Here is a 15,144-nt window from a genome sequence, read left to right as displayed (position 1 = left end):
AGCCCCAAAGACCAAGCAAGGTTGTAATGTTCAGACTTAACTTCCTCTAGAAACTCAAGAGTGTCTAACAGGGTGATATTCTGTATTAGATGTAGAATTATGGTTTCTAACAAGTGTATTATGGAAATTGATATTATTCTATCTGAATTTTCAGTCAATGTAGTCTATGGGACGTTATGTTTTGTAAAAATTTCAAAAAGTTTGTGAATATGAATCCACCACTACTTTACCTAAGTTCTTCATTCTTCCTGGATTGTTAACAGCTTGCAGATGCCTACCTAATTATGGGCATAAATTAGCATCATTCTGCTCTGAATCACATTGGAGTATTGCCTATGCACCAATGTGAACAATTTATTCTTTGTAGCAATCCAGTTTCATTGCTTTTTTTGACAGGATGGGTGCAGAACAATGCCTGCATTGTATTCTCACACAGGCAGGGGACCAATACTGAAATGGATCGAGGCTGGTGCTGTTGCTCGTTCCTTAACCTCATTTATTAGAAAGTTTGCCTGCACAATATGTATATTGTATATTAATGATGCTTTATATTGTTGATTATGATCAGGGTCTGGTTGATGTTCTGGAAAGCTGTTAGCATGAACACTCTTTTATTTAAACTATTTTATTATTTAGATATGCTTCCAAGATTGTCATTAATAAATCACTAAATAAACAAGATCAAGCATGTCATTCAGTGATGGATGTATTGAAACAACATTGGTACTAATTGGTACCAAAACATATTTGAACATGTTAAAAAAAAAAAAAGTATTTATGGATAGTCAATAACTGCAAAAATGGCATTATTGCATGAAGTGAAATATTTTAGAGAAAAGCTAATTTGGAAGAATCAATTGGCAAATGAAATAGTGCAATATAATTTATATATACTTCCTAAGCATAATTGTTTATTATCACAAAATGTTTCCTTGAGTAACGGTCATGCGATGTGGTTTTAGCAGGAGACGCTGTAAAGCTACAATGTTATCAAGTGCACTCAGCCAAGGCCTTTCTGGAATTTCCTTTCCACCGTCTTTATCCACTGAGGATGGTTGATACAATAATGCTGAAACTGTGGCTTTGAGCATTGAGAGAGGAAGTTCACAGACATTTGGGCACAGACAGCTCTTGTTCATTGCCTTTAGTTTAGAGAGATCAGAGGCCTGGGGCTATATGATAAAACACATTGACACACAATGACAGGATCTGTCTGTCTGTATCTGAGCACTATGGACCAATGTGTGGTAATGATAGGTTTAGAAGTACACAATAACTGTGGAAAGGTCATCCACTCTTGCTTGGCATTTGAATTCTAAACAATTGATAGCATGCTGAGCCTGAGATAGCTGAATGTGAGCAGGAAAAAAAAAAAGTGTGTTTTGAAGTTTTAGTAATGGCTAAAAGAAACTGTTGTACTGAAAATGGTTCAACTGTATTTATTTATTTATTTATTGTAGCCAGGTTGTCAAACAAAATGTATTGTTATGATTCTTTAATATTACTTGAATGGTGCTTTTGCATGATTTTTGAAGATTGAAATCTTCAAGTCCTAATTCATTTTAATTGCTGGGAAAAGAGCAACCACTATATTACTCAAAATTTCTGCTTTGGTAAATGATGACAACATTTTTTAAATAATTTTATCACAATGATTCTTAAAAATATATATTTGGAAAAACAATGAAACCCAAGTGATTACTTTCATACACATACTAAGGGTTAAATTATCTTGCAATACCCAAATGAGGCCTATTTCCTGTGCTGGGTGTTTGGGGAGGAAGAATCGGCCAATTCAGTCTTGCACTTATGTGTTTAATAGTTAGTTTTGAGAGACAGAACGCCATTCTACAGGCAACCATTGTGCCTGTTTGTGTGTTTATGAAAGTTGTCCCTTTTTTATGTGTTTAGTGTGCCTTTCCTGGTCAATGTTATGAGGTAACATGCTAATAAAACAGAACCAGATGGAAATTGCATGCTATAAAGTCAATATTTTATGCCTGTGAAACATATCACTGAGTTCAAGGACATACTTTGGAGCTAAATGATAATCTGTCTAGTTGTTCATAATAAAGACATTGTGGTTACACTTTATTTTACAGTCTGTACACTTGTCTATACTCATGGTGTACTTACCTAAGAAAGTACTGGATAATATAAGGTAACTACATGGGTAAAGATTAAGTTTTGGGGTAGATTCACTTTTATTACCTAGTTATTACCCAGTTATTGAATTTACTATAACAATTGCATGCATTTTAAATGCTCTTGTGCTTGGTCACAGAACATACATCAACGTTTTATTTCAGAATAATCCCATTATTGTGTCTATGGCTCTAAATCAACTGGCCTCTGTGAATGTGGGTGACAAGTCTGCTTTGTATACCATCAATATCAAATTACAATCCATAAATTATGCAAAATATTAAGCCATGTGTGACTTTCATTAGACTAAACTCTGACCCAATTCAGTCTTGCACTTATGTGTTTAATAGTTAGTTTTGAGAGACAGAACGCCATTCTACAGGCAACCATTGTGCCTGTTTGTGTGTTTATGAAAGTTGTCCCTTTTTTATGTGTTTAGTGTGCCTTTCCTGGTCAATGTTATGAGGTAACATGCTAATAAAACAGAACCAGATGGAAATTGCATGCTATAAAGTCAATATTTTATGCCTGTGAAACATATCACTGAGTTCAAGGACATACTTTGGAGCTAAATGATAATCTGTCTAGTTGTTCATAATAAAGACATTGTGGTTACACTTTATTTTACAGTCTGTACACTTGTCTATACTCATGGTGTACTTACCTAAGAAAGTACTGGATAATATAAGGTAACTACATGGGTAAAGATTAAGTTTTGGGGTAGATTCACTTTTATTACCTAGTTATTACCCAGTTATTGAATTTACTATAACAATTGCATGCATTTTAAATGCTCTTGTGCTTGGTCACAGAACATACGTCAACGTTTTATTTCAGAATAATCCCATTATTGTGTCTATGGCTCTAAATCAACTGGCCTCTGTGAATGTGGGTGACAAGTCTGCTTTGTATACCATCAATATCAAATTACAATCCATAAATTATGCAAAATATTAAGCCATGTGTGACTTTCATTAGACTAAACTCTGACACCTTTTTTATCTTTTTCAGAAACATAACCTTTCAGGATGGATGACGGACAATGCTACTACAATGAAACCATAGCCTTTTTTTACAATCGTAGTCAGAAATATCTGGCCACAGAATGGAACGCCGTAAGCAAGCTAGTGATGGGACTTGGGATTACAGTATGTATTTTTATTATGCTAGCTAACTTGCTTGTGATGGTTGCCATCTACATCAACCGCCGATTTCACTTTCCAATCTACTATCTAATGGCTAACCTTGCAGCCGCGGACTTCTTTGCGGGACTTGCCTATTTCTACTTGATGTTTAACACGGGACCCAATACGAGGAGGCTAACGGTCAGCACGTGGTTGCTTCGCCAAGGCCTCATCGATACGAGCCTTACAGCCTCAGTTGCCAACTTGTTAGCTATAGCCATTGAGCGCCACATAACCGTGTTTCGCATGCAGCTCCATACCCGCATGAGCAATCGACGAGTAGTTGTCGTTATCGTCATCATCTGGACCATGTCTATCATCATGGGCGCAATTCCTAGCGTGGGCTGGAACTGCATCTGTGCTATAGATACTTGCTCCAACATGGCTCCTCTCTACAGCAACTCCTACTTGGGCTTCTGGGCGATCTTCAACCTGGTGACCTTCGTGGTGATGGTCGTTCTATACGCTCACATATTTATGTACGTACGTCAGCGAACCATGAGGATGTCTCGGCACAGCTCGGGTCAACGGCGGAACCGGGACACTATGATGAGCTTGCTGAAAACGGTCGTGATTGTATTGGGTAAGTTCTGCTTCGATAATTCATTAGTAAATTATTTCGGGCTTCGAGGGCCAACGCCTTGAAGAGTTTAGCTCCAACTTTCTCCAGCAAATTTGTCTGGAAGTTTACAGTAATCCCAAAGACCTGGAGTAGCTGGTTCAGTTTATGATTTTAGATAAACTCTGTAGGGTATAGTGAGGCTGCAGGAGCAGGATTGGACACCCCTACTCTAGCAGAGTAGTTCCCAATCTTGGTCCTGGAGCCCCCAACACTGCACTTTTTGCATGTCTTCTTAATCAAACATACCTGATTCAGGTCATCAGGTCATTAATAGAGACTGAAATGGGTGTGACAGACAAAGTGACATGTTGACAAAGTAACATGCTCCAGGAACAACGTTGGGAGTCTGGAAGTTTACAGTAATCCCAAAGACCTGGAGTAGCTGGTTCAGTTTATGATTTTAGATAAACTCTGTAGGGTATAGTGAGGCTGCAGGAGCAGGATTGGACACCCCTACTCTAGCAGAGTAGTTCCCAATCTTGGTCCTGGAGCCCCCAACACTGCACTTTTTGCATGTCTTCTTAATCAAACATATCTGATTCAGGTCATCAGGTCATTAATAGAGACTGAAATGGGTGTGACAGACAAAGTGACATGTTGACAAAGTGACATGCTCCAGGAACAACGTTGGGAACCAACCCTGGGTAGCCAAACCTGCGCCTGGAGGGCCACTATCCTGCAGACTTAAATTTCCAACCTGCTTCACAACACACTTGGCTGTTGTTTTCAAGTAATCCTGAACCCCTTAAATAGCTGGTTTAGTGTTCGATTTGGGTTGGTGCTAAACTCTGCAGGATGGTAGCCTTCCAAGAGCAGGGTTGGGCACCCATGATATAAATGTCCTCAAAGCTAACAGACAAAACACTAAAATAAACTAAATTGTAATTCTGATGTTGTTGGGTATAAATAGAAAATAACTTTTCATTACTTTGGGGCAAGCTAAGATTTGAGTCATTTGTTTTATGTGTTCATATCTGAAATAGGGTGTCCAAAATTAATTACGTTAACGAAAACTATGACAAAAAAACAGTTTGTTGACTAGCTTTTTTCCCTTGACTAAAACGAGATGATGACGAGATGACAATAAGGTCAATAAATGATCAACATGCAATATCGTTGACGATAAAAGACGAGACTACATTTTATTTGTTTAAAATAAAAACTATACCAAAATCGTTTTTATTTTCATCAAAAAATGAGACAAAATGTTATTGCAGACTGCTGTATGTGCCTTTGCTATGCAAGCGTTCAGTCGCTCTTCATTGCGGAAATGCTGACGATGATCTGAAAACACCGGCAAACAAGTAAGCCGGAGTTTAGCGATTTCCATGTGAGATATTCAGCTTAAATGAAAGTGTCATTCAGTCTGTCTGTGTTCTGTCATGAGATCTCGACTATATTGTTTGCTACTGTGGTTGCTGAATAAATGCTTCTACTCAATTGCTGTTGTTTTAATAGAGAAACATTATTGTAATTTGGAATTATTGGACTTAAATATTACTATTAGGAATTTCACTGTTAAATATTTTTTGTTTGTTTTTACCAGTTTTCATAATGTAGAGAGAGTGCATGTCTAAGTCGTGATATTAATTTGTATAATAAATAGTCTATAATAAATCAGTGTACTGTAGATGAGGTAAAATAAGCAATGTGTATGAGTCCACATGATTTTTGCTTATTAGTGAAAGTGCAATACCTGAAATGTAAACATAAATTTATCAAATGACAACAAAAATTGGGATTATAATTTTGAGAGAAAAAAAACCCCATTATACAGCATGACGAAAATGTGACAAAAAGTTTTCATTAACTAAAACTAGACTACAATGCTCAGGCATTTGGTTAGCATTTAGTTTACTAAAACTTGACTAAACGAAAACAGGACAAGGTTAACTAACTATGATAATAACTAAAAAGTACATTTGACACAGGACTAAAACAAAGAATAAGACAAAGACTAAGACTAAATTAAAAATGGCTGACGAAATTAACACTAGTCCCAGATCACATACTGTGTAGTAGCTATTACATCTGATGTGGAACAAACTTTGCCATTATTAAAAGTTGATTTTATATAGTATGAATGTGTGTAGTGTAGTGTAAATGAAATCCAGACGTACTACATCCGTCATGTTGGCTTTTTCATGTGACCTACATCATTAGTTTGTGAGCTCACTGTCATTCACAAATCCTTTTTCATGGCCTCATGGGATCCATCAGATGCACATCCCAGCATTTTGACAGAAGCAATAGGTCTTTCAGGTACTTTTCACCTACTGTCTACAAATTCAGACATATTACTCATGTCACATATTGTGTTTTGCCTACTGTATAGGAGGGAAGTAAGCAGATTTGGACACATGGATGGTATATGACATGTCTAGTTTGGGTCAATTCTCACACTATTCCACTTGCAGATTATATCTACATAAAAATAGCATCATATCATTTATTATGATGGTGCAATCATAAGCAGATGGTTTTAAACCACAATGACTTGTTCAACAAACAAACTGTCCTCACTCATTTTTAATATTATTTGAAAATGGTGGGAAACCTCATGAAGGTCAATTCTCTTGACTATCAAATCTTTGCAAAAATAAAAAAAATGAAATGATAATTAATCGTGTTTTGGTCTACCACAAGTATCTACATTGTAGATATGAGCATCATGGAGCCAAATTGTGCATGTTCTCTGAGAATCTCTCCTTTAATGAAGTCACTATGACATAGAGGATTTGCTCTGGGGATCAATTTGTTCTCTCCAATTTCTGTTCACACTCATTGCCTTTTTGGCGAGATACCATGTGTCCGCTTCCTGTCAAAGGCCTTCAATGCTAGTATACATTTATGCACCAGGATTTAAGTTGTGGTTCAAACCACCAAAAGCCTATACACATATAAGCAGATTTACCTAAATGCTACGTAATATTTACCCTTCATTCTATTGTGCCAATTTCAAGTCAACAAACAATGTAGCCCTTGAGTAGTTTACAGCTGAGGGCCCGTCATAGTGGTCTCGCGGCCAGTTCCACTGTTTGCCTTGCACTGCATCAGTGTCATGCTTCGCCGGCTCCTCCAGTGAAGCCTGGCCTGGAAAAAAAGGAACCCAGTCATGGTGCAGCATCCCGCTGCACAAGCACTGCTCAGGAAACAGTACTGTTGTTGTTTGGACCGGGCAGAGCTTGTCTTCAACCTCTGGAGAGAATGGAGAGCGAGGGGTCTGGATGAAAGCACGGTTTGTAGACCGTGATCTCAGCCTGGAGATTAGAGATGTATAACTATTAATAACATGGCAATTACAGTGTGTAATTAATGTTTAAATAATGTAATCCTTCAAATTATATTACAATATTAAAATGAGACCAGAAATAGATATATTTTTTACAAATATGAGTGTTGCATATACATTGTTGGGTCAAATAACTTTTATTCTGATTTATTACTTTGACTAATCTGACTAACTCGCTCTGAATCTGTTATGCTGATATTATCACATTTGTACGGAGCCCCACACATGGCATGCAGGGAAAAAAATAGTAGGCTAAATCGTGTGCACGATTTACTATTTCGTTCCTTCGATTTATAAATTGTGCGCACGATTTACTAATTAATTCCCTCGATTTGCTAAATCGTGTACGCGATTTATAAATCGAGAGAACGAATTAGTAAATTGAGGGAACGAATTAGCAAATCGAGGGAACGAATTAGTAAATTGAGCGCACGATTTAGCAAATCGAGGGAACGAATTAGTAAATTGAGCGCACGATTTAGCAAATCGAGGGAACGAATTAGTAAATTGAGCGCACGATTTAGCAAATCGAGGGAACGAATTAGTAAATTGAGCGCACGATTTAGCAAATCGAGGGAACGAATTAGTAAATTGAGCGCACTATTTAGGAAATCGAGGGAACGAATTAGTAAATTGAGCGCACGATTTAGCAAATCGAGGGAACAAAATAGTAATCGTGTGCATGTTTTAGTAAATCGAGGGAACGAATTAGTAAATCGTGCGCACAATTTATTTTTTTTTTCTTGCATGGCATGTGCGGGGCTCCGTACATTTGCATTTAGCAGACGCTTTTATCCAAAGCGACATACAAATGAGGACAATAGCAATAGTATAGTATTAATGCTCATGAATCTTTGCACTGGCCATCTTTGGTTTATTCTGATCAGCACTTCACAACTTCCACCTAAAAATATATAGAAGCAAACTTATGCAGCAGGAAGTGGTTACTGAAAACTTGAAGGTGTGATCAAAAGAATGTGTGCCAAAAGAGACTGCTAAAAAGTGGTGAGGTCAGAGACGTCAGAGGTGTTTTCACAAGGTTATTTTAGTACTTGTTGGACATCAGCATATTATTTCCCTGCTCTATATGCATGAGAGTATATTGCATTTCCAAAATTCTCTTTAGTGCACTGCTTGTCTGATTATAAATCTCTTGAACTTTTGTCAGTGAGATCTGGCAACACTGATGTCCACTGTCACATCAGAAATTCAGGTTTCCATGTACTATCCACCAAAAAGAACTTTCCAGGAATCCATGAGACACTGTATCTCCTCACACTGTTCCAAATAACTTCTACAACTTAAAATGAAATCAGTTTTGTGGCTTCTCAAAGGCATGACTCATCCATTGTTGAGAGTTACTCAAGGGCGTATGAAGTATATTTGAATAACATAGTTACAGTGATGAAATCATTGGAACGGTTGCCGCTCCTCAAGAAAACGAGAATCGGGACTCATGTGGTGTAAAGCAGCAGGGCGTTTCATTCGGAATATATTTTGCCAGTGTTGGCTTTTTATTTATCTGCTTTCTTGCCTTATCAGCATTAATGGATCACATGACAAACTCAGATAGACATGCATGGCATACAGATAATTTAAAAAAAAAAAAAAAACATGAATTTGGAAGTCAATGTTTCTGTTTTTTTCCCTCATGATAGTTTCATGAAGGCAGTGACCATCTTTAAAAATAAAAACAGATTATAATAAACTGACCACTGGATTTCTAAACTGCGTGCATGTATCACATTAATTCAAGTTTATTTTCAATTCAAGTTTATTTGTACAGCGCTTTTCACGATACAAATCATTGCAAAGCAACTTTACAGCAAATTAAGTTTCTACAATATTTAGTGGTAGCTTATCAGTGGTGACTGTCAGTCAATGTACATATGGCAGAAATGTACGGAAAAATCAATTAAAGACGTAATCAAACAGACGATGAACACTATTAACAGCAATTATTATATGATGCAATCAATTTAAACATAACGAATATGATGACGAATAAACATATGATGCAAGCAATTTAAACATAACATTTCAGAAAATTTGTAATGCAATGTTTGCTGTGTTGTTTGTATTCTTAATTGAATCAGTCAGTTGGGGAAGTATATGGTGACATCTTTTAGTTACATGTTTTACCTTACGGTATATTCACCAATACTTTAGGGGCTGATTAGTTGACAGCCCTTATGCTGCTGGTTTCTTCATGTTGTTTGCCATTGTTAAATTTATTTAGTTGTACTTATATATAATTTTCTATTTGTTAATATTAAAACTGCTTATCATTTACCAAATCTGATTCTTTAATTTCCTATAACACATCATTCAATTACGTCAGTATACACTAGGCTCTTTTGATTTGAGTTAGTCTCTGGAGTTTCTTGATGGATCCTGGATTCCCATCTGTATCTCAGCAGCAAAATTTAGTAGGGCAATGGCTGTGGGATCTTTTGACTTGTGGCAGTGTTTATATCTCCAGCATCCTGGAGCCAAGAGTCACCACAGTAATTCCACACCTTAGTGAATGTAAAACATCAAACATCAGCTGACACGCAAACTAAATGACACGTATCTATGTTAATGGATCACATGAAAAACTCAGATAGGCATGCATGGCATACAGATAGTTAAAAAAAAAAAAAAAACATGAATTTGGAAGTCAATGTTTCAGTTTTTTTCCCTCATGATAGTTTCATGAAGGCAGTGACCATCTTTAAAAATAAAAACAGATTATAATAAACTGACCACTGGATTTCTAAACTGCGTGCATGTATCACATTAATTCAAGTTTATTTTCAATTCAAGTTTATTTGTACAGCGCTTTTCACGATACAAATCATTGCAAAGCAACTTTACAGCAAATTAAGTTTCTACAATATTTAGTGGTAGCTTATCAGTGGTGACTGTCAGTCAATGTACATATGGCAGAAATGTACGGAAAAATCAATTAAAGACATAATCAAACAGACGATGAACACTATTAACAGCAATTATTATATGATGCAATCAAACTTATAGCAAAATGTGGTAGTTCTGTATGTTGTTTCAGGGTTGGCATCATCTGAGGTCCTCTGAGGGGTTGGCATCATCTCTTCTCAGGTGTTCTGGATCCAGACTGAAACCCGTGGCAAAAACAGAGAAACAAATAGAGACATAATTAGCGTAGCTGCTGTCAAAGTAGCATGTAGCAAGTAGCATTAAAAATATTTTGTTGGATTTACTGCCATCTTGCCTCTTGTGAGTCCCTGAAACTGCCATAATTGTAGATCATGAGAAATATAAACATCACACCCAAGAAACAGCAATGATTTGAAAGTTATGGAAGTATATCAGCATTAAAAAATATATATATTTTCAATATGTAAAATTATATGCTAGAAATAATATGTTAGAAATCTGGTCTGTGTGCCGAATCCCAGGAAAGTCATAGGAAAAGCTGTTTAAACGGGGAGGGCTGAACAAATGACCATGCATTTGCCAAATCCTTCAGTCCCAAATCTGCTGTTAACTAGGCAAAGCATGCACTAAGCACTTCCACTGTTGTTTGCGTCTCACTGAGTTCCCATCAGCCTCCTGCTAATGCTGCATATTTTTGACCACAAACATTTGGCCATGTGTTGTCAAGTTTACCAAAAAAAAGGTAGCACTTGTTTTGCAAAGATAACTTCTACTGGTGCGTGGTTAATGTTGATAGACACTGATTATTTTTGCAGTCTAAATATTAAAGATATGTTTGTTGTTGATGATGTTTGTTGAGAGAACGTATCTTAGATTAGTCAAGGTTTGTCATGTGACAGTAAATCATGATGTGTTGTTGGAAGCAGCAAAATGATAATGGCTGTAACATTACTACACAACTCAATATAATTGCTGACTAGTTGCTCAAATAACAATTCTATTTTAAGTCTCACAAACCATGGAAGTTAAAAGTTATTATTACTTGTGGTTTAGACAGAGAATCAGATGTTAATTTAGTAACTCTTCAAGGGTGCGTTTCCCGTACAACTCATTGCTTAACAGTAGTAATTTTGCTGCACATCCATCACTCAAACCACACTGATTCAACAACAGAACTGTTGATTATGACATTGTCACGCAGGTGAAGTAAGAACTTCTGCTAATTAATCATTGTAAGTAACAAACATGGCACCTGGGGACTACTTCGCTTTTTTAGTTCTGTCCTATATACGTGTGTGTGTGTGTGTGTGTGTGTGTGTGTGTGTGTGTATGTACATAGTACTCAATATATATATATATATATATATATATATATATGATCTATTTACATGCACATCACACCAACAAGAAACTCTGCTTCAAACTATAATGAAATAACTTGTGACCACAATGCTTTTTTTGGAAAACTTTAACAATGCTTTCTGAAAACACACCCCTGAATGTTTCGAGATGAAGGAAATCAATAAATACAGTTTATTAGACATTTCGAATGAAAGGACGAGTTTATAAAAAGTTTTACTATGTTCATGAATGGGACTATATTGGTCACATATTTTTTGTGCAGCCAGTGAAACAATCTTTTTTTGTGTTGTTTTGCCTTGATTTACTTTATGGTTCCTTTTACCTAATTACATTCAATTCAGACTGCAAGTTCACAAGAAGAGAAATACTGCATAATTACATTTTCTGTAATTATTATGATTATTTTCCACATGCTACTTTGACTTTTTATTGATTGAATATATATACCTTTGAATATATAACTTTTCTTACATGGCCCATCCAACCCCTACAAAGAGCCAGTGATAGCTTTTGCAGTAATGGGGTCATTCACACACTAAGAAGTCTAGAACTTATTTTAACTTGAGCACGGCTGCCTTTATATAACATTGTGTCATGCGCGAGATGCCACAAAAGATGTGAAATGCAAGTCCAACACATCAGTTGAGAGCATCTTTACATAGAAAACCAAGTGAAAACGCAGTGAAGTGGAATGGAAAACACCTTCTGTATCAATGGCTCCTTACTCTAGACTATTCGACAGCACCAGTCGAACACACTCAATAATAAATAGTAGTCATTATCATGTTATTTATTTTAGGAAATATGTTCCAAAAAGTGTAAAGGTGTTGAATAATCGGCAAAAACAATATATCGCTTGACTTCCACTTTCCAAAACAATCAAGGTAAGTTTTCCTCTATATGGCCAACTCCTTGCTGGTGTCAAGGAAAGCCGTAAAGTACTTTCTAGACCAACCCAACATTCACACGACTTGGCAAAGTTATTTTGCCTCTGAACCTGAATCTCTTGCAGTGTTCGCCTGAACACCCCAGTCATTGTGCTTGATGGTGTTAATAAGCGTTTGCGGAAGTCATAAATTGAAATCCTGCTCTAAGACGAAGCATAACTTTGAGCAGCTGCCAATTTAACTGCTTATTCAGCTTCAAAGTGGAAGAGAGCTTTAATAAAGGGTGAGGGAAGTATTCACAGACTTATTTGTAATACCCTCGTAGTTATGACATTAAAAATGAAGGGTGAAATATCATAACATTACTAAACAAACCTTTGGTGCTTTGACTGCTGTTTAGTTGTGTTTTAATCACATCAGTCTCAACTTGTTCAGTTTTAGTAAAGGTACTGTAAAGTATGAAATAATTCAGTTCATTCACACCCATGCAGTGTTGGGAGTAATGCATTTCAAGTAACGTGAGTTACATAATCAGATTACTTTTTTTTCAAGTAACAAGTAAAGTAACCCATTACCAGAGGTGGACAGTAACAAAGTAAGAAAATACTAAAGATTTGTTTTCTTTTCAATGTTTGCTTTGTTTGCCTAAAATGAACCATATCATAGCCTTCAATATCTCTTTGAAAAATAACTTTGTAACTTTTAAACGAGTATTCAAATGAGTTCAATGTAGCTGTAGGAGTGTTACATAAAAAATAAAGTTGATTATCTTCATTCAGTTGTTCCATTTCTATAGGTTTGGTAACATAAAAGCTCTTAATTCCAAAGATAATACAAGCTAATCAGTGTATTCAGTAGGTTGCATTAGTGGCATAAGGTATTGTAAGTATACAATGTGACAATAAAACAATGCATTTACTTTTTACTAAAAGTAAAGGCATGTACTTTCGTACTTTTACTTAAGTAAAAACCTGTCTTTACAACTTTCACTTGTAGTGGAGTAGTATTTGACCAGTAGTATCTGTACTTTCACTCAAGTAATGCAGTTGTGTACTTTGTCCGCCTCTGCATTTCTCATATATTGTGCATGTGGCAATCCGCACTGTCCAATCTAGTGAATTTACTATGTCTGTTTCCAAGCAGAGTCGAAACTTACCAGTCTGAACGAGCGGAGGACAGACAGACCCTCCACGTTGGAAAGGCCCAACTCCATCAGACTCAAAGAAACAATAATTCCATCAAAAATGTTCCAGCCTTGCTGAAAGTAATAGTACGGATCCAACGCAAAGATCTTCATCACCATCTCTGCCGTGAAGATTCCAGTGAACACCTGGTAAGCAAGAACAAACCTTTACATTGAAATGAAAGAAACAGGGCTGGTTGAGATGCGCAATCACAGATTTTGAGATGCCACTATTACTGTAATTGTCCTCACCAGGTTTCCAACACTCAGCATGCTGTTGAATTCATCAGTCATGGGGTAGTGCTCCAGCGCCATGAACAATGTGTTGAGTACAATGCAAATAGTAATTGCAAGGTCCAGGAAAGGGTCCATCACCATGACTTTAAGCCCTTCCTTCACTCTCAGCCAGGCTGGAGAGCATGTCCAAACCAGGTACTTCTTCGCAAATTCATACCAGCATGGAGGACACTTCTGATGGGCCTCTTCAAGTTCTAAGAGGAGAAATAAAAATCATGGGCGTTTTAGATTAAATCATTTTAATCTTTTGAATCATCTTTTAGTAGCTAAATGATTTCTCCTTGACAGCCGTGAGATTAAACGAAGAGCAATCAGATACTTTTGCTTCTCCTTTTTTGTCTCATCAGAAAAAGTTTCAGAAGAGAGCTCAACAGGCTCAAACTGTGCTCAGATTTGTCAAGGTACACAAGTCTGCAATCAAAAGTGAGGATTCTCAATGTGAACTCAAACATTTCTCATCAAATTGTATTTGCCAATTTTAGTCTGTCACACCATCCATGGCTTCACTGAAGAAGCTGCCAGAGCTCAGTCCTCTCTTCCTGCGAGGGGGCGGGACTTCCTCCTGCACGTCGACAGTCAGCTTGGCAGCTGCAGTGGTCTGTTCATTCTGACACACTGGCTCCTGTCAAATCAAAGCGAACACAAAAACATCAAATCTTTTCCAAAACCTAGTGAACTTCCTCATTGTCTGCTACCGACGTAGGTAACTTCCTTTAAATCTGCATTGGAACTAAAGTGGAACCTCGTAAGTGACCGATTTGAAACGTTCCTCAAAAGCTGCCACTAATGGCACGATACTTTAACAAGCATACACACACATATTGGTTAACCCTGTAAAGCCTGATATATGAAATAATAGTCAGAAAAATCTGTTTTTTTTAGAAGTTTATTGAATCTTTAGACAAAAAAAAATCAATTTGGTGCAGTTGCTGATATTTATATGGCCAAAAGTTGCAATGAAATTCTGATAGCTTGTAATGTCATCAATGAGATCTTTAAAATTATACTAAAATAATAATAAAAGACCATTTACAAAATAAAAAAGTATGAACTACCAATCAGATGACATAAGGCATGAAGAATGTTGTGTACAACAGGTTCTTTTTTAAACAAAATTGTGATTGTTGATCATTTAGATGCCTTGTAAATTTGCATATTAAATCTAATACAGTAGGCTTTACAGGGTTAAAGGTGGGGTAAGTAATTTCTGGTAGCCGATGTTGACATTTGAAATCACCAAAACAAACACGCCCCTACCCCAAAAGGGTCTC

The 15,144-nt window shown here is 36.6% G+C and overlaps 1 protein-coding gene across 1 annotated transcript in view; it reads left to right on the top strand.

The window, feature by feature from the left end:
• Positions 1-15,144, top strand: part of LOC107723319 (lysophosphatidic acid receptor 1-A) — a 31,447-nt gene that overhangs the window by 8,244 nt on the left and 8,059 nt on the right. The window contains exon 2 of the mRNA XM_016531885.1: positions 3,157-3,912. Within this exon, the coding sequence (XP_016387371.1) occupies positions 3,174-3,912 (739 nt within the window). The 5' untranslated portion in view covers positions 3,157-3,173. The remainder of the gene's footprint in view (positions 1-3,156; positions 3,913-15,144) is intronic.

This window comes from Sinocyclocheilus rhinocerous, unplaced genomic scaffold, assembly GCF_001515625.1.
Source record: "Sinocyclocheilus rhinocerous isolate Xijiao unplaced genomic scaffold, SAMN03320098_v1.1 scaffold6448, whole genome shotgun sequence".
Classification (NCBI taxonomy): domain Eukaryota; kingdom Metazoa; phylum Chordata; class Actinopteri; order Cypriniformes; family Cyprinidae; genus Sinocyclocheilus; species Sinocyclocheilus rhinocerous.
The sequence above is the reverse complement of the archived record's forward strand: the minus strand, read 5'-3'. Positions and strand labels throughout refer to the sequence as shown.